A 27,141-nucleotide genomic window follows, 5' to 3' on the forward strand; every position below is an offset into this window, starting at 1 on the left:
GCAGACAGAGCAGGGACTAGACACTGCCCTGGATCCCTCCGTCTCGCATGGCTTCACTCAGCAATTTCTGAAGGGGTGCTGGGGTGCATGGGAGGAAGAATGACCTGGAACTGCAGAGTTGCACAGGGGACAGGCGAGTCCTCCTGCATGGAAGCCAGCTGTGTTCTCTAGCCATTCAACATGCTGTTCTGATCAGAGCGTCTGCATGGTTCTGGGGCTCCACCAGGGCCTATGGGGTGCCTCTCCCCAGAACCAGGCAAGGGGCCAACCAGTAAAGGTGCCGTGCTCTTTACGAGGAGAAAAAACAAAGGGGCCTAGAAACCTAGTCAGGAGACCACCCTGAGCTCTGCAGCCCCTGCAGGGGGAAGGGGACCACAGTGGATCCTCCACTCAGGATCATCCTGGGGCTGTGGATGGAAGGCAGATATTTCTAGCTCATACACTTGAGCTTCCCTAGCCATGGCCTTTGGGGACACAGAACTGGCAGATGATGTGTCTCCATGAACCATTTCACACTCAGAAGACTTGTCTCTAAACTCCTGATCTGAGAAGCACAATCTGCCCTGGGCCCTGGCCATGCCTCAGGTCTCCAGGGATTGCTCCAGGCAGCTGACTTCATTCTTGTTTTTGGTTTGTATGATCAGAACTGGAACCTTCTATTAAAATGGATGCATCCTGCAGGCGTGCATGGAACAAGGCAGCCAGCCCATCTTGGCTCTGGAACAGTGGGTGTGGAGCCAGCTGAGGCTCACCTGTTTTAGGGTTAGAATTGCCTCCTCATGCATTCCTCACCCCAGACTTCACAGACGAGCTCCTAAACTCTGGCATGGCCAGCAGGGCCTTCCCAAAAACAGTAACCAAATCCTCCGTGGCTGCGGTGGCTGGGCCTGGGCGGCCTCCCCAGGATATGTAGGGATGGAATGCCCAGAGGACCCTCCGGCAGGCTTTCCTTCAGCTACCCCATGGTCCAACATGTCCCAGAGGTAGGCACAACTCACCTAAGGCCCCAACCCCTGGAAATCCACCCTCACCCCACACTTGGGAGGAAGGTGCCCCTGATGTGACTATGTGAACCTCCCCCTTTTGGGTGCTTTTGAGGGTCCTGAAAGGTTGGGGTGAAGGGATGGAGCAAAGGGTCCACACTTCCTCAGCCCGAGCAGGTGGAACCTCAGGGGAGCAGGCGACAAAGGTCACGGCAACGAGTTGCTGTAGCTTGCCTGAGAGTGCTTGCACCTAAGTTCCCCCCCCCCCTTCGCAAGTCCCCCTTCCTGCCGCCACCCGTGCCTGTCACAAGTCCCCCCTTCCTGCCGCCACCCGTGCCTGTCACAAGTCCCCCCTTCCTGCCGCCACCCATGCCTGTCACAAGTCCCCCCTTCCTGCCGCCACCCGTGCCTGTCACAAGTCCCCCCTTCCTGCCGCCACTGGTGCCTGCTGGAAGCTTCTTGCTCACGGAGTGTGCATGGGACTCAGGAAGAAGTTCTGGGGCTTGGGTAGAGAAGCAGGTGGTTTACGCCAGGCTTGGGTGGCCAGGGCTTACGTAGGCTAGGGTCTATCGGTGGCCTCACTCGGAGCAGGAGGGGGTCTGAGTCTGTACTCACGTTCCGTCTCCCTGCTCAGTCACCTGCCCAGTTGCTGAGCCCAGAGAACAGGGAAGCTGCTCTTCATCTAGGTGGACGGAAGAGCCTTCAAGTCCATGCTGGAAGAGCTGACACTTCTAAGGCCCCTTGGGGAAAGCCACCTGCCCAAGATTTGCGTCAGGTTTACTCTCGTGTTCACCCGCGCCATGGAAACACGTTTCCGTCTCTAACAGCACGTGGGGAGGGGGCTCCTCCCACACGTACTGGCAGATACTTCCAGCCCAGTCTTTGCTAGCTTTTAAAGATGCCCGGCCCTGGGCCTGGCACTTGGGCCAGGAGGATTTATATGCTGAGATATCAGTCACTAGATCAGTAAAAGCCGCCTGCACACCCGGAACTCTCCACAGCTTTGAACCATTGCCTGTATCTCCAGGCCTGAAGACTGTCTTAAGCAGTATCCCTGTCTCCCACTGTCCTCCAAGGCCACCGATTCTCCCAGCCCTCATACCCTGAGGGCCTTAAGGGCTCTCATGAGACACTCATTCCCAATGGACAGGGTCTGTCCCAGACTAGGAAGAGGCAGAATTTACACACAACAACAGAATGTTCAAGGTATACAAAATTAGCAAGAAGCCTTTTATTTTTTTGTTCCTAACTACTTGGAATTGTAGCTCCAAACAGTGACTCGGGTGCTGTAGCCTGTGCTAAGTGAAGCACAGACAGCCGCGCTGTGGGGGCGGCTGGACCTGGAGCAGTCCTGCTGGGGGGCTGGGAAGTACGTGTTTGCTGCAGGTTCTAGGCTGTCTTGGAAACACGTATATACAGATGGGCAGAAGGGCTTAGTGCAGAAAAACAGGAAGGGCAGAGACAGAACAAGGCAAGGCTAAAACCCTTGCACACAGAGGTAACACATCTGCCACACCAACTGAGGGCGGACTGAGCTGCCAATGACAAGACAGACCTACGACAGACAGAAAGAAGACTCAGACATGACCCATCCCTAAGTCCCTCTTACCGTACCACATGTTCCCCGTGCTCCAAGGCGTCTCTTTGGGGGTTCAGGACAGTCCTGAGAGGATGTGACTGGTCTGCATTTGCCAGAGCCTTCAGGCTGTGCTCAGCCCCACTCCCCACCCCGCCCTTCTGCCCCTTACCTTCAGCCCCACAGAGCCACACCACAATGCCCTCAAGAGAACCTTTTTAAATTCTGAGTCTGGTTTTCCTGTTGGGTAAGCCTCATTAGGAAGACCTTGTGGAATACAAAGATGAATTGCATTTGAGTAGCTCGGGAAGCTAACAGTGTTAGATACTACCTAACTAATTTCAGTTTATTTTGTCTTCCCTTCTAAGAGGCAGGTTCTTTGAGAATGGGCTTCTGGGTATCCGATGCTCACTGCACACAAAGCAGGAACATGCTCAGTTGGTATCAAAAATTTGGGGTATATTAATTTTTATTCTCTCATACATTATATCCCTACTGCAATTTTCCCTCCCCACCTCCTCCCCTCCCCCCAGATCAACTCCTCCTGTTTCCCTTCAGAAAATATAATTAAATAAACCTCCCAGTAATATCTACGGAACATGGCCTAATAAGATACAATAAGACTTGATGACTCTCTCTTTTTTTTTTTAATGTTTTTTTTTTTTTTTTTTTTTTTTTTTTTTTTGAGACAGGGTTTCTCTGTGTAGCCCTGGCTGTCCTGGAACTCACTCTGTAGACCAGGATGGCCTCGAATCAGAAATCCACCTGCCTCTGCCTCCCAAGTGCTGGGATCAAAGGCGTGCACCACTACTGCCTGGCTTGACATAGACTCACACTATGGGTGGACCTGACAACCCAGGAGGGGGAAGAGGGTCCTGAGCACAGGCCGAAGGGTCAGACACCTCCCACACCCGTGGTTAGTTCCACAAGAGCATGAAGACACACAACCATAAGGTATATGCAGAGGACCCAGCTTAAGACCATACAGCGTTTGTGTGTGTCTTGTTACTTCAGTTCCTGTGAGTTCCTATGAGCACAAGGGCTCACATCTGCCCCAGGCCCTGCAGTACAGTTTCCCAATGCAACTGCAACTCACACAGGGAGCCCAATAATGCTTTAGCCTTGAGCTGGGGGTGACATCTGCCTATCTAGATAAACAGCCTCAACCCTGGCCCACAGTCCAGAGCCCTAGGGGGTGTCACTGTCCATGCCCAAGGAGCTCTGCATGGGCAACTCTGGGTATCCCTAACAGGTGCCTGCTAGAGGTGGGTGATTTGTGTACACAGCAAGTCCCACCCCTATCCTGTTCACAGCTGGCTGTGGTCCAGGGGCCTACAGGCAGTAGGGCCAGCTGTTTAGACATCTCTGTTGACATGCATAAGATATTCAGATCTGGACGCTCCCACTTAGAGGAAGAGCAGGCCCTGGGCCAGGCAAGCACTACGATGTGCCTGGCTGCAAAGGGTGTGAACAAAGGAGACCCGAGGCAGGAGACCTGAGGCAGGCGCATTCAGCAAACACTCAGAGACAGAAAAAAACTCCAAAGCCCCACAAAAAGTCTTGCTGCAGCATATGCTGGTGGCAGAGCACCGTGAGGCAGCCAGAGGCACTGCAAGGCTGCCGGGCTCTGCCCCCGGCCCTCAGCACTTAGGTCCAGTGAGCTCTGTGGCCCTAGTGTCCAGATATCAACTGAGGACTGTGTCCTCCCAGACTGCTTGGACCTAGAGAAGAATTCTGATTCCTGCTGTCCTCCGCACTAAATCCACTTCATTTACCTGATCCTGGCGCTCCGTCTTATCAGACCAGACCAGCTGATACCTGGAGCAGTTTACCCTGCTTCGTGATCCCGTTATATACGTGAACTACGCCAGGCCCATGAACAGCCCAGGCAGCAGTCAGTGTGGACCAACCTCTGTGCCCCTGTAGGAACCAACATCTTAGCCATCACCTACTGTCCACGACCACTGGGACCTCCCTGTTGATCCTCAGAGTCACACTATATAGACCATGCTGGCTGCAAGTCTATGCTCCTCTGCTTTAGCGCCCATAGTACTCGTGTTATGGCGTTGTGTTTCGTACCTAACGCATATCATTGTGTTCTCTGACCTCAGCTCCTGTGAGGTCAGGTCTACCAGTAGAAGCCTGGCAGAGATGACATCTGCCACAGGCGAGTGTATGCCGATTTCTGCGCGGAGGCCCTCAGCCCCAGGACGTTGCAATGTGACTGGGTTTGCTGGAAGGTTTTGAGAGACAAGGACATGAGTGCTCCCAGCCTGTCTCACTGGTGATCTTCTAAGTGGTCAGGACACAGACACAGAAGGACACAGACACAGGACACCTACATAAGGACATAGGTTGAGACTGTATGAGAGGAGGAAAGTGGCCACAGGAGCTACCCGGCACCCCTTCTCTCAAGCCTCTAGCCTTCAGGATTGTGCAGGACACTGTGCAGTAAGATGTGTGTAGTATGTGTGTATGTGTGTGGGGGGGGGGTGGGGGGGTTCACATGAATGCAACTGCTCTCAGAAGCCGGGTCAACTTCTAGCATAAATACTACAAATTGTCAGCAGACTAAATCTGACAATACGTAGGTCAGAGATGGGTCATTTATTCCAGGAGAACAGGTGTATCTAAACACCCAGAAGGAGTAACAGTAAGAGGAGAGTCACCAACTTTCCATGGGATACGATGCATCCAGTAAAACCCAACCCAATTCAAGCACACTAGGACAGGAAACCTACAAACAGGAGCAGCGGCCACGTGCAGCCAGGGGGATGCCCGGCACAGCGAGGTGGCAGGAAAGACAAAGCAAGGCCTTGACAGGGCTGCAGAGCAAGGACAAGAAAACATTCCTTTGCACAGAACGTTAACAGAGTTCAAGTGCACCTAAAATTAATAAGGATTAATAAAAGTTGAGCAAGATTGTTCAGGGCAAGCTTCACAGGGAAACCCTTTGTGTCTATACGCTGCCCGCATCTGTGCTATTAATAATAGGAAACATGAATTATAGGTACGAACTCCCCACTACACTCAGCAAGCCAAGCCGCAGGTGCACCCTAGCAGGACCTGCCAGGGCTCACCCAGAAGACCCAGGCACTGTCCTCTTAGAGCCTTCGGAAGGCTGTCCCTTTGTTACCTCTGTGGTCTCTACTCCCCTGCCTGTACTTAACTCTCTGGGTGAGCCCTCACCCACACACCCACCCACAGACCACAGGCCCAGAGAAGAGGAACAAAGCCACACTTCGGAGCAGCAAGCACTGCTGACAGCGAGAGTGGAGGGGACAGTCTTGGTCACTGAAGATACACCCAGTAGCTGACAAAGCAGACGCCTCACCTCTCCCAGCCCAAAGCCAGCCCCAGGAGTATGAGCCCAAACTGAGATGGTTTTGAGGATACTTTAAAAGTCTTCATGACCCTATAGCATACAAGTTTTCAAAACTCCTAACAAATAATTGATAATGCAGCCCTAGAAATCTTAAGAGTTACTTAACACAAAGCATGAAAAGTGAAAAAAGGTAATCAATTTGCAAAGATAACAAAATAGGCAAAAGCCTGTATAGATAGCTTACAAGGCAAACAGTATAGCCAGCTGGTGAAGAGACAGAAATACGGCCATCTTCATGTAGTCAAGAAATCAAGAGCTGGGTGGTGGCAGTGGTGGAGACAGAGGCAGGAGGATCTTTTTGAGTTCAAGGCCAGCCTGGTCTACAGAATGAGTTCCAGGGCAGGGGCTGAGGAAACTGGAACTTCACAGGAGGGGAGCCGCCACTCAGCCCTGACGAACACATGACTGACCATGTCCCTCCAGGACTCCCTCCCCGTGAGCCCTCTGTGCACCAGTGCCTGGCCAGGCAGGCCCACAGGCTCACGGGGCAGGAGCAGGACTTGTGGGGCCCTCCTCTGGAAGCACCTCCCTGGTCTGAGATGCGCCCTCTCTCTGCCATCGAATGATCTTGCCCATCAGGCCTCAAGCCTGCCCCTTGGGTTTACATGCTGGCTGCGTTTCCTTCTCAGGGGCAGGGAGCCTTGAGTCTCAGGAGCACTGCCTCAGGGAAGCCAACCCATGCCTCCCATGTCCTACCCACACAAGTGCCAACTGAATGCTGGTATACACTGCCACAGGCTTGTCCAGATGGCCTGTCACATGGCACTAGTAACACCCCAAACAAGAATGCCAAGCACCTGACAGCACTGAGGAAGGCAGAGATGGAAGGGTTAATGTAGTGGCTATTCCCGGTTGTCAACCTGACTATATCTGGAATGAACTACAATCCAGAATTGGAAGGCTCACCTATGATCGTAATCTGGAGGCTGGGAGATACAAGTTTCTGACCTGGATCTTGGCATGGAGATCTTGAAGCATAGTGGCTATGAATTCCAGAAGATTAAGACAAGGAGATCTCTGAGTTCAAGGTCATCTGGGAATAAAGGTGTGGTGGCACATGCCTTTAATCTGGGCCACACTTTCTGCTGGAGACCTACATAAGGACATTGGAAGAAGGAAGATTCACTCACTCTTCCTTGCCTGCTTGCCTCGTGGGACTGAGCAACTGCTAGATCCTTGGACTTCCATCCACAGCTGCTGCTGACCATTGTTGGGGAGTTTGGACTACACGCTGTAAGTCATGGACAAATTCCCTAACTATATAGAGACTACCCGTACATTCTGAGAAGCCTGACTAATACAGTCAACTTGTACCTACATGTTCTGGCCGGTGCCTATTTAATACTCTCAATGAATGTCACATTTTAAAATAAACACAAGGGGCTAGTGAGATGGCTAAGAAGTTGCTGCTCTTCCAAATGACCTGAGTTTAGTTCACAATACTATATCAAGTGGCTCACAACTACCTTCTGGAAACAGGACCAGTTATTCAATGGCTGTAGTTGCAATCCAGGGCAAGGGAAACCATTCCACAGCAGAAGGTTCCTGCACTGTTTGTGGCTATGGCTCCTCCTTACTACTTAAGGAACTAGGGAAAGTAGACAACACTCAGAGACCTGGATGGGTAAGGACACCAGCTGTACTTTCCCTGGCCACAGTAGGAGGGATACGGGGGCTGGGGAGTGACCTGTCATCCATGCCCTACGTGCTTTATCAGGGAAGCTTACATCACAGCTCCGACATCCCTAGCTATACCCTTCGCACAGGCCTCCAATGGTGGCCTGGTGGCACTGGACGGTGCCGTGGACACCTCTCACAGGTTTGAGGCCTGACACAGCTTTTGTCAACTGTGGGAACTGCCTCCATCATGCTGTCTGTGTGGTTTAGGAGGGCCCAGCCTGTGTGGAATCGCAGCAGAGCAAGCCAGGGGGAAGCCAGTCAGTGAGCTGCAGTCCCCTACTGTCTGGTTCAGAACCTGCCTTGGCTTTCCTCAATGGTGGACTGTAACCTGTGAGGCAAATAAAACCTTTCTTCCCCAAGTTGCATTTGGTTGTGGTTTTTATTATGGTTTTCATTTATCACAGCAACACAAAGCTCAGAACACCAGTGACACCAGACATCAGAAGCACCTCCAGGAGCACCTCAGACACCAGGAAGACCTGAGCCTGCGAGGTACGAGCTTATTGCCAAGGAATCGGTGAGAAACAAGAGGATGCTGGGCATGGCTGCTTCCCAGTTGGGGGCTTGTGACTTGGCCATAGTCACAATACAGAAGTTAGTATGTGGCACTGGACACGGGTAACCATAAAATGAAATCACTGACAGGTTCAGGTCACCAAGATCAAAGCCATTTCACTAGGTAAACCAGCATCAATCTATAAAGGTTTACTCAAGTTGATTAACTTTCAACAAGAAAAACTGAACACTTTCTTCTTCCAAATAACCATAGTTTCAAACACTCTAGAAGTACATTTTGTATTATGTCACTTTTCAATATTGCCTGAAGTAGTCTGGGCCTGAAAAGTCTGATTGGAGACTTTTGCAGGAACACACCTAGAATACCAGGTCAAAGGTCACGCTAGAAATGGTATCTTTGGCATGCACACAACACTACATGTATACACACAGGCCATCCACACATTCATGTGCATATACTCACATATGCACATATAGGTACATCCCATGTCTACACACACATGTAGACCTACACAGCCCCCTAAGATCCCCACATATCTGCACATCTATTTCTGAGAAATCTTTTTAATGCCAACCAACCTGGGCTGCTTGGGGGTCTGTGGTTACTGAGGAGTAGGCCATGTGAGCTTCGTGTGCTGCACATCCTGACCCGCTCTGCCTGGGACGCTAAGATGAGCAGCCTTCCCAGCACAGTTGTCAAGACAAAGTGCCCATGACCTGGAGGCTGCAGATCGCCACCACCAAGTCGTGTACCACAAACTTCCTAATGAAAACTAGAAACTACTGCTGTGTCGTGGCACACTGAAGGCACAGGTGCTTCTGAGCCACCCAGCCACGGCCTCCACAGCCTAAGCCTGAGACACTGGCGCTGTGCTTCACATGCAGACCCTGCATTCTCAGTCAGTCTTCAGGACAGGCCACGTGCAAACTCACCACATCAGAAGTCGAGCAGAAAGGCAACTCCCTGCTCTCACCAGGCCTTCCAACTAGGTAATCCAAACGTCACGTGCGGCTGCCTGAAGCCAGGAGCTGTGCTGCACGACACTCTGAGCAGAAGGAGTGTGACAACCACACACATGGTTAACAGAAAGCCAGCTCGTTACTTTATTACATTTTAGTGCTCTCTTAAAATAAATACGGTAACATCAAGTGCACAGTGAGAACTGAAGACACACAGGGCAGCCCATGACAGGAGTCATAGACTTTAACACTCATACAGTACAGCGCCACCCCTGACTGGATACACAGTCACAGAGGAAGAGAAGACAAGGCCTCACCTCACCCCTCCAGCGTTCTGTCCCATGTTCCCCCTCTCCTGTCTACATGACACTGCCAGTGCTAACACTGAGATGTCTGAGTTCCCTCTATGATCTTCAATTCTCTCCTGCAGTTGAGACAGATTCAAGTAACACTCTCAAAAAGAAATGTGCAAAACTACAAGTGGCTCCCGGTTCTTCGCGCAGCTGCTCCGTCGCTGGGATACCTCTGCTCCCCAGGAATGCCTGGTCCGAGGCCGTCAGCCACCACAGGGACCAGCAGGGAAGAGACCTGAAGCAGCTACAGCATTCTGAAATAATTGCAAATAACCACCAAGTTTTAAAAGAGGCAAAAAGAGAATTACCAAGCTCACCTGAGACTGCACACTGCACCCAGCTGCTCCTCTAGAAGCAAGAACTGTGGTCGGCAAGCCGGGCCATCACACCACCACGAAGGAGCGGCAGCCAAGGCGGGAAGCACACTACTATGCCAAAATCTGCCTTTATTAAAGTGAACATACCAGCACATTCCCCAGACCTAACCAGTGGTGGCTAAAGCCAGCTTAGCTGCCTGCTTCCAATGAAGCCAGCATCAGCTAGCAGTACCCACAACCCTCCCAACTGTGTGGCAGAAATACTCACTCCAAATATGTAAACGTCATTTTAGCAGAAGACAACTTTGCCGATTTCAGTGCTTTTAGTGAACTGACATTTTCAGTAAACTTTTTCTGAGCAGCAAGGAACAGGTTTTTTTTCTTTTTTTTCAGAAATCTTAGAACTGGATATAAAGGTTGGCAGTAGACACAGTCAATAAATATCATACAATTTCTAAAATGAAAAAGATTTCCCATACGAACTTCTTTTATGAAGACATTCAAACACCCTGACCGGACCGAGCCTCGGCCCTCTGATCACGCACGATTACAGCTGGCCAGCCTGGGGCGTCGGGCAATGCGCACAGGAGTGAGGGGAGGCCAGAGAGCAGACCACATTTAACTTATCCTGAAGAATTCCAAGCGAGGGGCCCACAGCCCAGGATCTCACTCCATGGTGCCCCTTATTCTGAGGATCTCAGTGGTCAGCAGGGCCACAGCAGCCATGCCCGTGAAGGCACAGGATTCCCTGTGCCCAGCATCCATGTGTGCAGGGTGAGAGGATCTCCTCTGTTCTCTAGGAACCTCTGTAGAAAACTGTCCGTGGCTCATCATACTTCGTACCAAATGGGTGAAAATAATAAATAGGGATCCTGTCAGCACATCCTTTCAGAGTCCTGGCTGCCGCAGTCACTTACGAGTCTGGGTCTTCTTTGGCACTGTGGGCCGCTTGGGCTGCCACAAGTGGTTATGGATCGTGAGTGCATCCACGCTGACCGACATGGTCTTAGCTGGGATCAGGTTAAACTGCTTTCGGTCTGAGCTGTATTTATATAGTTTGTCAATCATCTTCTTGGTGATGCTCTTTGGCCCGGTGCCAGTGAGTTTGTAGATTTCTTCAGTGTCGGGTTGGTAGCAGTAAAGTGCCCTGAACTGGCAGCCCGCATCTCGGAACAGAATGATGTAGTGGTTGGCATCACACTTCTCCAGCTCCTGGGGAGTAGGAAGACATGGGAAACACTGAATGACCCTCTTCCACCCCAGATCCCCATGCTGCCCAAGGGGTAGGTATTATTCCAAGGCAGTAAGCTTCCAGTAAACATCCTCTTTTAAGAACAGATAAAACAGATCCAGCACAGCCTCACCACTTAAAAAAGTTATGGCAGGCCAACAGGATTTTACTAAAGACTGAGCAAGCGAGGGAAATGCTGCTGAGAAAGTCTGAGGGATCATGTAAAGATGCTTCCAGCTCTGTGCTCTGGGGAAGCGTAAATCAAAACCAAGTGAGCGCCATTTCTCAATGAATGCTCAAACAAACATGACAATGAGGAGTGGGCATGAAATGCTGTCAGAATGGAAGGAGCCAGCTAGTCTACACAGTGCACAGGGAGTCTGCAGAGGTGAGAGGATCTTCTCTGTTCTCTAGGAAACTGTGGAAAACTATCTGTGGCTCAGCACACTTTGCACTAAACGGATGAAAATAATAAACAGACATCCTGTGACCACAGTCTCTCAGAGTCCTAGCTGCCATGGTCACTTACATGTCTGGGTTTTCTTTCTGTATGCAAAGTCCAGAATAAGGACATCCAAGGAGACAGAGCGCATGTAGAGCAGTGACAGCATTGTTACTCAGTACACTGAAACCCACTGAGTGACGGCTTTCAAAGGACTAACTTTGTGGACTTAGAGCCGAGATCCACCACCACCACCCCCCAAGACAGGGTTTCTCTGTGTAGCCCTGGCTGTCTTAGAACTCACTCTGTAGACCAGGCTGGCCTTCAACTCGAGAGATCTGCCTGCCTCTGCCTCCTGAGTGCTAGGACTAAAGTTGTGCGCCACCACCGCCCATTCTAATAAAGCCGTTACCAAGAATGAACGATAGCCTGTAACGACCTGCTGACGCGGCTCCTAGGCTCTGCTGGGCAGTGTGTGAGGATACAGCACGCACTGCACACACCTGCACGCCTCCAGATAAAATCTCTGTATCAGACTTCCAGAGTGTGGTGGGGGCTCCTGACCTTTCCAGGCATCTGACTGCAGTGCTATATCTCAGCCTGCCATCTCCAGTGAGTACAAGGGAGATTAGATTCTGAGGCCACCTGACAAACAGGGTGTGCCAGACCGAAAGGAAGTCCCAATTCTCACCCATAAAGCCAAAAATTTACAAGATTTATAAAAATATAAAACAATGCCTTACTTATCTTTGCTTTAGAAGAGATGATTTTCATAAACAGTTATGATTGTGCCAGTGTAATGGACTTATTGTTTATTCTTCGTAGTAGTCATGTGTACATGTGTATGATGGAAAGGGCACACGTGTGTAGGTCAGAGGAACATGTATGATGGGAAGCACACGCATGTGTAGGTCAGAGGACAACTATTTGAAACTGGTTCTCGCCTTTCACCTATGCATGTGTTCTGGGGATCAAACTCACGCTGTGAGGCCTGAATGGCAAATACTTTTTTTACCCACTGAGCCACCTCACTGGCCCAGAATGCTTTGCCTGCATGTATGTCTATGTACCACATGTGTGCTTGTGTCTATGAAATCCAGAAGAGGGCATTGGAGCCCCTAATATCAGAGTTACTGATGGCTGTGAACTGCCATGTGGAACTAAGAGTCAAACCTGGCTTCTAGAAGAGCAGCCAGTGTTCTTAACCACTGAGATATCTCTCCAGACACCATCAACTTACAAATTTATTTATTTATTTTATTAGATATACTCATTTCAAATGATTTCCCCTTTCCTGGTTCCCAACTTACAAATTTAAAAGATTAAGTAGAAAAAGAAAAATCTAAGTCTTTCTACAATGCTGACCTGAACTATATGAACAATGTTTAAACATGAATTGAATGAGCCCTGGTCAGGGAGAAGAGCGCCACCTGCAGGAACGGCAGATGTTGCACACCAGGGTCCCTCAGCATTCACGATCACCAGGTCTTTCCTGGTGTGTAGCTCTGTAAGGAAGCTGGTGCTGTAACTTCCCAGGTGCTCAAATCAGTGGCTGACAGGAAGGCTCCTTGTACTTTAACCCTGGATAAAAATTCTCAAAATGGTTTTTCCTATGCATGGTTTCATGGTGCCCATTGTGTGACCCATGTCCTCAGGGGAGGCAGGCCAGGGCACCACCTGCACATGGAGTCACCCCTGCCTGCACCTTCCTCCTTGACATATGCTGTAATAGAACTGAGCCCATTTGCATGTGTGAAGAAAAGGTGTTCTCAGGGTCATGGTGTCTCCTGTATGAACATCTTCATGGGGAGAGAAGTGTAATCAGAGGCCACTCTGTCCACGAGCTGAGACCTGACCAGTGGGGCCACTGTTGTTAATTAGCTAATACATAGTGATGATAACTTAGCACAATTAACATCATAGCCAGGGAATAATATAAAGTTTACATCAGGTACCCTGAGCTACTAAATGGAGAAACTATTTTCTGAACTGCATGCTCAACATTACCACATCCCAGCACTGCATGTACATCCAACCAAAGAATACAGTTGTCTTAGGAAAAGAAAAAAAAACAATGGCAGATTCATCAGTCTCAATACATAATATGAAACACACACACACACACACACACACACAAATAGGGGCTAGAAAGAAGATTCAACAGTTAAAAGCACTTCCTGCTCTACCAGAGGATGGGAGTTCAACTCCTGGCACCTACTTGGTGGCTCACAACCACCAACATCTTCTTCTGGACAACTTGGGCACTGTGTGCACATGGTGCACAGACATACAAACAGGCAAAATATCCATAACATATAAAATAAGAATAAAAATTTTTTAAAGAAATAAAACAATATAACTCCACCAAAACTAATCAATCCTACAGCAAAGGGATCTAATGAGAGTGAAATGAAATCCCAGAAGAACTCAAAATAACAAAACCCATGGGTTACAGGCAGAGAAGAATCTCATCCCAAAAGCATACAAGACACTTCCAAAGATTACAAGAAAGTTTCCCAGAGCTAAGGAAAAGAGACTTAAATACACACAGGAAGGCATTTAGGACAGCAAGAAAGACCAGAAAAGAACCTCCTCCATTATGTTATAATTAAATATGAATACACGGGACAAAAGCTATTACTGGAAGCCACAAGAAAGAAACCCCCTAACCCAGCTCTCCAGGGCACCTGGTAAAAATTCTATATTATTCTCCAAGTATGATGTCAATTATTAGATCAATTAGTAAACCAACTGCTGGATACCATCACTGTGCAGAGGACAGCACAGCACTCAGGAGAAATGTTGGTGAATGAACAACTGATTCAAGAGGAAAAGAGGGGGTCCAAATACTACTATGTCAGCAACATAGTAAAAATCTACACACAACTTTCAATAATAATGCTTTAATAATTTAATAATGTATTAACTGTTTCAATTCCCCAATCAGAAGACAGACTAATAACAGACTTTACCACAAAAAACAGAAATGTTCCCTGATGATCAGATGCAAAGTTCTCAACAAATCCCTTGCAAACTAAATTTGAAAACACACAGAAAGATCATTCACCATGATCAAGCTGGCTTTATTCTAGAAATGAACGAATGGCTCAATACACAAAATCAATAAATGTCTTAATTTACATATGTGGTACATATACATGTATTATACATATACTTTAAATCTTAAAAAAAAAAAAAAAGATAACAAAAAATCCCAAAGAAACCCAGAATAGAAAGAACATAGCTCAACATGATAAAGGCTGTATATAACCAAACTACAGTCAACATTATTTTATATGGTCAAAAATTCAAAAAAACAGTTGCCCTAAAATTAGGAACAAGACAGAGTACCCGCTGCCTCTGCTCTTACTAATACAGTACTGGAAGTCTTAGCTGGAGCAGTAAGACAAGCAACTAAGAGATACAAATAGGAAAGGACTAGGTCTCTTATATGTACACGATAGGGTCCTATACACAAACCCTAAAGACTTCACAAGAAAACTCTTAGATCTGATAAACCCTTTCATCACAGTGACAGGAAACAAAATCAAAATCAGTGCCCTTCTGGTTGTAACAAACAACCGGAAGGAAAATAATAACATTCACAAGTCTATTTAAAAAAAAAAAAAAAAAAGCCAGCACTGGGGAGGCAGAGGCAGGCAGATCTCTTGAGTTTGAGGCCAGCCTGGTCTACAGAGTTAGTTCCACACAGAGAAACCCTGTTTTGAACACCCCTCAAAGGAAACACTATATGCATGTGTGCGCACACACACACACTAATAATTTCACCCTGGATGTGAAAGACCTCTATAATGAAAACTTTAAGACACTGAAGAAAAAGACTGAGGAAACTACTAGAAGATGGAAAGCCTCTCATGCTCACGGATGGGTAGGATTCATATTGTGAAAGTGGCCATCCACCAAGAGCAAGCCACAGACTCAAGCCAGGGACAATCTTCACAGAAATAGGAAAAAATAATCTCAAAACTTATATGGAAGTACCAAAGAACCTAGATAGCAAAAGCAATCCTGAGCAAAAAAGAAGAGAAAATATCCTATACCTGACTTCAAAGCACATTCCAAAGCCATATACTTGGCATGGTACAGCACCAAGATAACATGAAGCCCATTAGAGTATAAGACTACACAACTAAAGCTACGTGTTGTTCTAATTTTTAAAACATTGTTTTAAATTTGTGTCACTAGTAAATGCTTTGCTTGCATTGCTAGCTGTAAGGTACCACATGGGTACTGGGAACTGAACTTGGAGGTCTCTGCAAAAGCAAAAAGTGCTCTTAACCACTAACCCATCTCTCCAGCCTTTAACAACAACAACAACAACAACAACAATAATAAAGGATGTATAGCAAAGTCTTTAAAAAACTCACTAATTTCTAACTTTATTAAAATATACAAAATGGAAATGCCCTGCATGAGAGGACAATGTTCCTCCCCAAAACCATGTGTTATTAAACAAAAAACCTCAGTGTCAGACATGGAATACTTCCTTACAAGCCAAGGAGGCCAAAGGGCCCCAAACACAGAGCCCTGCCATTGTCCTTGGCTGCCTAGTCTCACTATAACAACCCTAACCCTAACCCTAGCACTGAAGCTTACCACACTCTAAGCGCTCACGGTGCAAATGCAGCCCTTCTCCTAGCACTTGTACTGTCTTCCCCAACTGTGAAGAGCATGTCAAACCGTAGCTCTGACTTTCTAACTGCCTCTAGATTCTAGAACTTGGAAAGGCTACTAACATTTTTTCTCATTTTCTCTCTCTCTCTCTCTCTCTCTCTCTCTCTCTCTCTCTCTGTGTGTGTGTGTGTGTGTGTGTGTGTTTTTCTTTTTTGAGAGTCTCATACTACCGTCCAAGCTAACCTCAATCTCACAGGACTCTTCCTGCCTCAGTCACTTAAATGCTGAGATTATAGGCGTGAGCCTCCATACCCAGCACACAGCCAGCCTCAGGAAGTGACAACCGACATAGGAAAGACTAGCAGTTTTCCACCTGACCAACTTGTCAGTTCTTGGTGACTCAGTGCCCAGAGTGCCCCAAGGCCCATCCTTCTAGCCCCTGCCTCCAGCCACAGGCACTCACTAGCAGGACAGCAAGGTCACCTGCCTCTTCTCTGTCTCAAGTGCACTGCCATTTACAAACATCTAATCCACCCTGGGGACAGAGCAGGTTGCGGGGTGGCAGGGTACTTGTCCACTATGCATGCATGAGGTTCTGGGTCCCACTGCCAGCACCAAAACACAGAACCAGAAACAAATCACATCTATACCCACAGTCTACACACAGGAATGGGGCCCACTGGACCTGGGCCCTGGCCCTCCCATGGCCAACACGCCATACCTACCATGGACAGAAGTATCTTCTTCCCCAGCTGCAAAGACTTAATGTCTAACTTTGTCCCAAATGAAACCGTTAATTGATTTGATAATCCACCTTTCTGACAAAATTCTGTTTTTCTATAGGGGTCCCCACAACCCTACAAAAACTCTGTGTTCATGTGTCAGGACACACACCCCTCTACTTGGTAATTAGGAGAAAAAGACCCCAAGGCTCTTCAGTAACAGGGTAGCTTAAAATAACAGGAAGAGAGCATACCTTTGCACACACAGAATTAATTTTTATTCTATGTATAACCACCATAAAGTTTGACACTTGCCTCCAATATTGAATTCTTGTGAGGTTCATTCACTTTTCCAGCCAGACAGCAGTGGGAGATGGCATTGTGAATAATTGGTTTGTTTGATTTGCTACTGGGCTCCTTAAAGAGTTTAGGACCTAAGAAAACCAGATCAAAAATTGCAAAATTATTAACATCAGGCACAAACACACACAAAAGAGCAACACTTTTCTCAGAAGCAAAATACAAAAAGCTTAGATCATGGACAATTATGAATTTCTGAAAACAGATCATAAAGACATCTTCAAATCTACTCAAAAGAATTAAAAAACAAACAAAAAAACACCAGATTAAAGTAACCGCTACTTTCTGACGTGAGTCTCTTTACTATACAAACTACAAACCCAGAAACCAGAAAGTGCCCAAGATGTACTTTCCTGCTTTATCTCTGCTCTCAAAATAGCAGGGAGCTGGCATTATATTACCCACGGGACAAACGTGAGGTAAGATCAGGGTCTCTACTGTGTCCCTGCTGTGGACAGCCAACAGTTAGAGATAGCTCTGACACTGAGTAAATATTGAATTTTAAAACAAAACAAAACATTTTAGGTCAAAATAAAAATGTATTTTAAAGAGTGCTATACCCAAGTGCCTCTGTGGGCAATATGCCCTAAAGATGTCATGTGGCTGTTACCTGTGTACTCGGCCACAGAGGCCAAAGAGGAAGCTGCCGATGCAGTCTCCCAGTCTCGGTCTGTGCTCCGACTGGGGTTGCGGCTCAGGATAGGTAAGGCTTCCAGTGATTCAACTCTGTAGGCAGAAAGAGACAAGGTGCTCAAGCGGCACTTCCCCTACTACTCCAGACTACCCATACCATCAGGGCCAGATGCATGCCCACTGCTGCAACAGGGCCTTCCTGGGAAGGTAGAGGACTTGGTGAGCCTTTCTTAACCACTACCAGAGGGCATCACCATGAGTGCAGGGAGTGACCGATGCTGGCTCAGGCATAGAGGACCAGGTACAGGAGACCAACAGCCACCAAACAAGGGACGAGACCTAGGGAAGGAGGGCCTGAGATGGGGCTAAGCTAAAGCCTACGCCTCAGACACGGGCGGGTCTGGGCTGTACATGCAGGGATGCTGGATCATGAACAGAGAATACCAAGGCTGAAGCCTGAGACAACTGTGTACAAGGTAGTCTGATGCTCTCTAGGTGGGCTGACAAGGATAGAGTCGAGTCTAGCTAGACAACAAACTCCCAAAACAAAACTAAAAAAAGCACCATTCTCCAAAGTCCAGGCGACAAAATCCTACTAGACATCAAGGAAGAATGAAACCTCCCCTCTGCGCCACCACCACCTGGCCAGTGGTCTCTTTAATTTGGTAATTGGAGAAATATGTCCAATATTGTACAATCCATATACACTTTCTGCTTGTTTGTACCCAACGGTGTCTTGCTGTGTACCACATAATGGTCTTGAAATCATGCATCTCCTATCTCAGTCTCTCTATTAGAAGGATTTGTTTGCCGGGTGGTGGTGGCGCACACCTGTAATCCCAGCACTTGGGAGGCAGAGGCAGGCGGATTTCTGAGTTCGAGGCCAGCCTGGTCTACAGAGTGAGTTCCAGGACAGCCAGGGCTACACAGAGAAACCCTGACTCAAAAAAAAAAAAAAAAAAAAAAAAAAGAAGAAGAATTTGTTTATTTGATATTTTTACTCTATACTATGGTTTTCAGAACAGCTTACCTATTTCAAAATTACTTATACAGCCAAAAGAAACATAGACAATTAATTTGGGAGGTGGCTTGTAAGAGGACAACAAAGAGTAAGACTGAATGCTTTGCTTGATATTTATAATTATTGTATCAATTTTGAAGATGACCTTAAAAGTAACTCTTTCTTTGAAATGAATGCTTTTCAAAATCATCATAGTCAATGAACCAAATCTTACCCTCACCTAATGTCTGTGCCACCCTCCAAGCAGAACCATTGTTCACTGAAACAGTTGATGAATCACTTCATGGATAGACCATCTTAACACACACACCATTTCTTAAATGAATGTAACCTCTACTCTGTGAGCTGAGAATCAGGACAATCACTCAAGTCAAATAGCTTTGACCATAGCAGGAAATCTGTATCCAAATAATCATGCCTACAATTCATTCCTTGGCACAGCAGAACTGTCGACTCTTAGCTTAGCTACTACGGAGGTAAAAATCCTTTGGTGATGTGATGGACATTGAAGTACAGCCTTATTAGAATGAACTCCAATGTCTAAAAGTTGTTCTTATTTTAGGTTTGTACCACAGTAAGAGGCAAGATTTTAAGCTTTACTAAAAACAAAACAAACAAAAAGCCTTTATCTTTTTATGTTCATTTAATAACATGTCCATCATTTTTATGATTGGTATAAAATATATATTGTGTTGAATATAATAAAAATTATTAAAAAAAAAATAAAGTTCCTCTCCACAGAGAGCATTCACATGAGACTATTCAAACAAAGCCCCAGCAACAAGACCTCAGCACCGTGCAGGAGCTCCCAGCTAAAGCTACAGTACAAATTCACTGGCACCACCACAGTACCCACAGCACCTGTAAAATTACTTTGTAACACAAAGAGGGAGTTTTAACAGCTGGTAGAAATTGAAAAATACCACTTTAAATCAGCCCAAAAGCATTAGCCTCTGCCTGACCCATAGCCCAAGAAAGACACTCACACTTCAGGCTGTGCCAGATGACAGCTTGACAAGTATGATGTAATGAGGTATGTAGTATGCAGGTAATGGGGCTGTCACCCACTCACTCCCACGCAACAAGAAGTGTACACATTTGACGGGGAGGCCAAGGAGAAAGAATGAAGGATGATGTCACAAAAGTCACTGAGCCCTGGTAGGGGTAGGCTGGGTTTCCTCCTTAACATCGTGGATCTAGTTATAAAATGTCGTGATCTGGAAGACTGTCCTTCTCTGTCCGAGTCCACTAAGATCCCTCCCAGCTTCTTAGCCTCCTTACCGGTGAGAAGGTGTGCCCCCCGAATGAACACTCTCAGGTTCTGTTGTTGCTGCAGATGCCAAGGAAAGGCTGGAGCCAGAGTGAGTTTGGCTCAAGTTATCTGCTGTAGGAACAAGAAATTGGCAAGCTGTGAAGTTTACCAGGCCCGTCCCTGCCATCCTAACACACCGCTACGGACGGAGCTCCCCTCTACAAACCCCAACAACTCTGCCCAAACCCTAGATGTTCCTTGCCATCTCTGAGCATCACATTTGGTCTCAAATCCTTGAGCCTGTTTAAAGGGATGATGCCCAGCCCCTGCCCGCCTCTCACAGTGAGATAAAGAAGCTCGGTAGGGCAGGGCACTAAGCGGCTCAGGTGCTGGGTGAGCGGTGCTTACGGGTGGAAGAGCACTTGGTGCCGGAGTCACTGCAAGACTCTTCACGGTGAACTGACTTTGGCCGAGGCTTTTTAGGCTTTGATTTAGGTTTGCCAAGCCCTTGCTCCTCCAAGGCCTGCTGCTGCTTCCTCCGCAAGTATTCCTGTTTAATGAGCTCTCGCCTCGCCTTCTCCTCCTCCTTCCGTAGTCGATCCTCTTCAGCCTTTCGCCTAAGAGCAAAATGGATTCATGAGACTGGGTCAGGGGCTCTCTTCCTGAGGACAAATGCACCAGATCCACCTCCTGCCACCCTCTCTCTGGTTCTTTCTGTAGATTGCTGGAACTGTGGGGATTTAAGGGGCAGGTTGGGACTGAATCACCTGGTAGGCTCTCTGGACCACAGACAACATATTTCCTGTGCGGCAGGCTGGCAGCCTCATCACTGAAATGGGGAGTGACCGCACAGGGGCTGAATGCACAGGGCTGAGTTTTGAAAGTAAAGGATCACTCAAGGGAAGGAAGCGCTTGGCATGAGAGCCGTGCAGACCTGCACCGCCAAGGCTAGTGAATGCCAAGGTCCAGCAGCCGGAATGAGCAGGGAGTGAAGAGCTGTGAGATGCTAGCCCGTGATATACCAGCCTGGCCCTGTCTACCGTCTACATCTAGGCTGCCCAACTGAACAGAGACAAACGGAGGCTGCTGAGGAAGAGGTTACCGGGCTTCATCTCGCTTGAGCTCCACTTCCGCCTCCAGCTGCTGCTTGCGTGCACGAGCCTCCTCAGCCTTGCGCTGCTGTTTCAGAAGGAAGGCTGCCCGCTTCTTAGCAAGCTCATCTTCTGCTTTCTGTTCATCCTACAAAGCCCATTACTTTATAGTCAGTGGAAGTACAAGGAACTCCTTAAACTATCCAACCTAGCCTTACCCTGATCAAGCAAGTATGGACTTCAACAAACACTAACAAAATCTGACTTCATTGGGAAAGGGAATAAGACAGCGTCTATGTAGCTCTGAATACCCTAGAACTCTTTTTGCAGACCAAGCTGGCCTCAGATTCAGAGATATGTCTTCCTCTGCTTGCCAGAGATATGAACAACATGCCCAATTCTGATTCTTTTTAATTAATAAGCTTATCCTATGGACATACACAAATGGGAAAAAAAAAAGTCCATGCTATCAAAATAGCCTGTGAGATGACCTTTATATGCCCTGCACCAAATTCAGTTTCCCTACCAAGCCACACATTTCTCCACATCTCAGCTAACGCTATGTGACTGCAATCATACCATACAAAGTATGACTGGGAATATGGAGGTGGCTCAGCAGAGAAAATGTCTGCCAGGTAAGCACAAGGACCTGAGTTCAGATCCCCAGAACCCATAAAAAGCTAGGTAGGAAAGACAGCCTGTGCAATCCCAGTACATGAAAGCAGAGACAGAGGGTCTGTGGAACAAACCTGCTTGCTGGGCTAACTGAAATGGTAAACTCCGGGTTCTACAGGACACGTAGAAGATGGTGTGCGGCCACATCACCCTGAACCCATGCACTCTTGTCTAATACATAAGGTGGACAGCAATAAAGTAAGGCACCCATTGTCAGGCTCAGGCTCACACATACACACACACTATAAATGTCAATAAAATGTGCATCTTATAAGGCTGAGACTGTACCATGTCATCAGGAGAAAACAGATATGATCAAGAAGAGAAACCCTGGAGGTAATACTTCTTATCATCTCTGAGAAAGAAGTGCAGAGCAGAGAAACAAAGACATTTCAAAACTTCTCTGCTGCCAGGTTTCCATAGCAGAGGTTGGCAAATTGAAGCGTGCAGGCCACATCTGGCTTGGATGTCTTTGCACAGCATTCAAGTTTTGAGCGCGTCTTACATTTTTCAATGACCAAAAAGTCATCCAAAAATGAAGTTATTTCCTGACTCGTGGAAATGATCAGGCTCTAGGATGTGCTGCTGTGACTACATCTGGTGGGTGCACACTCCGAATGGAGGCTTCTGTAGCCCACAAAGTCAAACATGCTTCTTCTCTGGCTTTCTATGGAACCTGCTTACAACAGAAGTTCGTGACATCTCCTCATAACTAAGGCAATATGACCACGCTTCAACACTCTTCCAACTTACCTTAAAAAAGAAACCAACCCCAGGCTTCTGGTCACTGTCTCCTCCAAGCTCCACCGAGCTCTCATGGCCAGCCACCTCTCCATCCTCATCAGGGGCCTTCAGGTCAGAGAGGTCCACCTCGATGAGGCTGGCCTTGCCCCTCAGTGGCTCGCCCGTCAGAGTGTGCTCTTTGCCTAGGAGGGCAGAGGAGCTCAGCCCTGCCTCTTTTACACTCGCATCCAGACCCTCTTTAGAGTTCATCTGTTCTGATGCAATGTTTGAATCTTTGCAAGAAGACAGAACAAATGTCCGGTGGTTGTTCTCATCATGGAGTCTATAACTGTCAACGAGACACTTCTCGGGGAGTTCCCCACCTGGGTCAGAGGGTGACCGTGGATGGGTGCTTGGGGGTAAAGACCTCGAATGTGGGAGTGTCTCCACACTGGGTGTTGGGGTTTTGCTCCGAGAACAACCCTGCTGCCTGTCTTTTGGAACCTTCAGTTCAGCTGGCCTGCCTGAGCGGGAACTCCGGCCCTGGCCAAGCCGTGGGGGTTTGCGGTGGCCAGGCACACCAGTTGGAGAGAGCGGCTCAACAAAGTGGACTGGGGCCTTCACTTTTTGGTCCTGGCAGTTATTTTTAGTGCCTGGTGTTGGCACTGTGGGGGACTTCATGAGAAGCTGCTCTTGCTGCTGGGAGATCTTCAGTATAGCCTGCTGCAGTGTACTGATGGTCTCATTTAGCTTCTCAATGGACAGGTCACACTCATTCACATCTACCTCACCAACACTGTCCTCTAGGACAGCAGCAGCAATCACTCTGTGCTTCTCCCCATCATGCAGAGTAGCTGGGTCCCTGGGTTTATGGAGCTGGACAAATGCCACATCCTGAGAGTCACTAAGATCGCTCTGCTCTTCCTTGACAAAGAACCCTTCAGTTTTACACGTGCCATCATCCAAGTCCTCCCCATTGTGCTGTGTGAACTCCTTCGTGAAGTGTTCAGGTCTCAGTGGCTGTGGCGTACCATCCGCCTTCCCTTTCTTTACCACATGCAGGAAGGCTGCCTTGCCTAGCTTCAGACGCTGCCGTGCAGACAGCGCCTCCATCTTTTTCTTCTGGGCTTCAATAGCTCTGCGCTTTTCCTCCAGCTGCATGTGCAGCTGCACCAGCTCAGAAGCCAGCAAGCTGGCAGGGTCCTTGCTGTGCCTGCCTGGGCTCTGCTCCCTCTTCTGGCGCCATGTTGTCAGAGGGGCTGGGCAGCTTTCGGATGCATCAGGGGTGGTCTTCTGGGAGCTGCTGGTGCTGGACTTTGTCTCACAGCTGTTGAGGCGCTGGAGCTTCCTTTCAGCAAAACTGGTCATCTTTACACTTCCACTTGCCATGGACATGCTGCTGAGCTGAGAGGTCGTGCTCAGACAAGGGCTTGAGCGGCCACTGGCATCATCCTTGTCTTCGTGTTCTTTCACTTTCATATCCTCCTGTAGTTTGGCTGACTCTTCCTCACCAGCGTATCTGGGGATAACCACAGGATGATCCTCACCAATAAAATCCTGCTCTGTATCCTCTACGTCCACCACATCAGAGTCCGAGTCTTGCCTCAAGATGGTCCAGGGTTCAGAGTCGTGGGAGCTAGGACTCTGTGAACCAACATACCACCTCCCCTCATCTTCCTCAGCCCTGCCTACATGGAGAAAGAAACCATCAGCAGCCTGACCCTGAGGTAATGGATCAAATCTACCCAGGGCCAGAGGCTGCCCTTCCCCTATAGCTTCTGCTGACTGTGGTCCTACCTCTGCAAGATCAATGCTTGCAGCAAATTCTGAACAAGGAATTGGGGTGAATGTTCTGTTCAGGTCACGACTGCCGTGGCTCCCAGTCACTTTCTTCCGTGCCACAGACTGGGAGCCCTCACTGGGCCTCTTGGCCACGATGGCCCGCGGCCTCCCTTCTCCACGCTCGTCTTCCTTAGTGATCATCTGCTTCTCTTTGGCTGGCCGGAGCACTGCGGGCATCAGGGGCTCTAAGTAAAAACTGTCGGGCTTACTCTCCAAAGTGTCTGCCTGCCTCTGGGGAGACCTGATACTTGCTACCAGGCCTGGGGCCTGAGGTGAGGTCCTGGGAATCTCTGGGGAATGAGGGGACACATCTGTCCTGATGATGGCTACAAGCTCCTCCTCTTCATCCTCAATGTTGACATTGCTCAGGAGGCTTTTCCCATTGGTTTTTGCAGCTGAAGGATGGGGTTGGTTCTGTGGGGTCAGGTGGATAATGTTAGATGCCAAGCTATCTTTGCTGATAGAGCGGGCTAAGCTGACACTGTCACCAGAACTGGGGTCCACATCACAACTTGCAGCATGATGGAGAGCAAATGGTGCTGGCTGTGACACAGGCCTGAAATAAGAGGAGGAACCAAGTCACTGTTCAGCAGCCTGAAGGAGGACAGCTCAAGGCATGGAGAGAGTCTAACATGGAGAAGCCTTCTATAAAGGCTCTAGGACAAAAGGGCAGCAGAGGCAACTTTTAGTGAATGACTCAAAAACATTGCCCCAGCACTTCTTCACACATCCTTTAACATAATCAAGGCCCCGATGAGCCTTGATTATCTATATTTAGCACACTACAAATGACAGCTCAGGTATTTTTAAAACCTGGAATAGAAATCACCACAGGAACCATGAAAATGAAAGCGTCTACAGCACAGGTGCACTGTCACTATGACAGAGCCCTCGGACAGGGCTAGACACTCACAGCTCCTCTGCTGCTGGGCCACCCATCTATCACACGGTCACTGGGCCAGGGCATGCTGGCACTGCTGTGCTATCACCAGCTGCCAGCCCCCTGAAGCTAAGGGTCCCTGGAACACATCTGGAGAGCTGCTGCTGAGTCTAACAAGCACCCCAACAGAGACAGAGACCGTTCGTTACTCGCCTGTTCTTTTTATCTGGCCATGCTACTGCTGCGCCTCGTGGCTGACCATCAGCCCGAGTTAAAGAGTTCGATCTGTGCCGCTGATCTGCAGTTTGGAAGAAATATGCACATTCAGTATCAAGTAACCAACTCTGTACCATTTGGAGTTCTTTCAGTGTAGACACCATTTCTCTGGGTAATAATAATCCTAACTCAGCCCGCTACTACACCACTCTGGAAAACGGATGCCAAGACAGTATAACTTCCAGGAGCTTCAACACGTGACGAGCAGTGTTACAGCACAGTGATCAGGGCAGAATGAACACGTGACGAGCAGTGTTACAGCACAGTGATCAGGGCAGAGTGGTTGGGACGCCTGCCACTCTGGGCATGCAGCACAGAGCCTACCAGAGTGGAAATGACACTTACACCACAAGACTATAAATTCTGAGCTGTATCAATACTATTCTTAACTAAAATGGGTACATTAGAATAAGGTCATTTAATTTTGAGGAATTATTATTTTACTAACCATGAAAAGAACAAGTTAAAAAAATAATAGATAGATAGATAGATAGATAGATAGACAGACAGACAGACAGACAGACAGATAGATAGAAGAGAAGAATCATGTTCTTACCAGGGATGTCCTCTGCCTGTGACACTTTTTGTTGTTTCTGTCTCAGTGGCAACAAAGGATGGGATGGACTAAATGTGGAAGCTCCTTTCCCACTAAATAAAAGTAATTCAGAGAATTATTGAAACATGAATTCAGAAAATAATGAGTTTAACAAACTTCAAATTCAAAAGCAAAGGCCTCAGCACAGAAGAACACTGGCTGCCAAGTCTGATAGCCGAAGTTCTCTTTTCTTTCTTCCTTCCTTCCTTTTTTTTTTTTTTTTTTTTTTTTTTGAGACAGGGTTTCTCTGTGTAGCCCTGGAACTCACTCTGTAGACCAGGCTGGCCTCAAACTCAGAAATCTGCCTGCCTCTGCCTCCCAAGTGCTGGGATTACAGGCGTGCGCCACCGCCGCCGGGCTCAGAGTTCTATCTCTCGGTCCCACGAGGCACAAGGAGAGCGCTTACTCCTGAAAGTTGTCTTCTGACTTCCACATAGGCACTGTGGTACATGTGTAACCACAACCACACACACACACACAGCCAATCAATGTAAAAGTAATAAAGCAAAGGCATACCAATAAAGTTTTGAATTTGAGATAAAAATCCCCAAATTGGACCTGAGGCAATCGCTCAGCTGGTAAAGTGTTTGCTTTGCAAATAAAAGGTGGATCTGAGGTGCCAGCACCCAGATTAAAAAGTCAGGCAGAGCAATGCATGTCTGTGGTCATCGCACTGGCAAAGACTGCTGGCTAGATGGTCTAGACAAACCAGTGAGCTCGGGGTTCAACGAGAGAGCTTACTTATCTCAAAAAACAAGATGGAGTGTGAACAAGGAAGACATCCAACATCAACCTCTGGCCACCATACACAGGTGCATACATGTGTACAAACACACCAACACTCGCAAATCCCAAAGCAGCAAACAAAATCATACAACTTCTGTCTGTAGTATGTGACACAAAGTCCCAAGTGGCTACCACCAAGGGGACCAGCAAGGTGGCTGAGCTGGGCAAGAACAACACATGACATGTATGTATGAAAATGTCACACTC

General features: G+C 47.9%; 1 protein-coding gene across 5 annotated transcripts in view; it reads right to left on the reverse strand.

Annotated features, from left to right (window-relative positions):
- Positions 1-9,220: 9,220 nt before the first annotated feature.
- The window catches only part of Camsap1 (calmodulin regulated spectrin associated protein 1), a 59,950-nt gene continuing 42,029 nt past the window's right edge, over positions 9,221-27,141 (reverse strand). For 3 of the 5 annotated variants that reach the window (XM_052181860.1, XM_052181863.1, XM_052181862.1), the window contains 9 exons: positions 26,110-26,201; positions 25,491-25,575; positions 22,586-24,953; positions 21,169-21,305; positions 20,475-20,683; positions 20,096-20,198; positions 17,771-17,886; positions 17,116-17,234; positions 9,221-10,982 (listed from right to left, as the gene is read on the reverse strand). In XM_052181860.1, the coding sequence (XP_052037820.1) occupies positions 10,680-10,982; positions 17,116-17,234; positions 17,771-17,886; positions 20,096-20,198; positions 20,475-20,683; positions 21,169-21,305; positions 22,586-24,953; positions 25,491-25,575; positions 26,110-26,201 (3,532 nt within the window). In that variant the 3' untranslated portion in view covers positions 9,221-10,679. The remainder of the gene's footprint in view (positions 10,983-17,115; positions 17,235-17,770; positions 17,887-20,095; positions 20,199-20,474; positions 20,684-21,168; positions 21,306-22,585; positions 24,954-25,490; positions 25,576-26,109; positions 26,202-27,141) is intronic. The other 2 variants (XR_007977786.1, XM_052181861.1) reach the window with 2 other exon arrangements.

This window comes from Apodemus sylvaticus, chromosome 5, assembly GCF_947179515.1.
Source record: "Apodemus sylvaticus chromosome 5, mApoSyl1.1, whole genome shotgun sequence".
Taxonomy (NCBI): Eukaryota; Metazoa; Chordata; class Mammalia; order Rodentia; family Muridae; genus Apodemus; species Apodemus sylvaticus.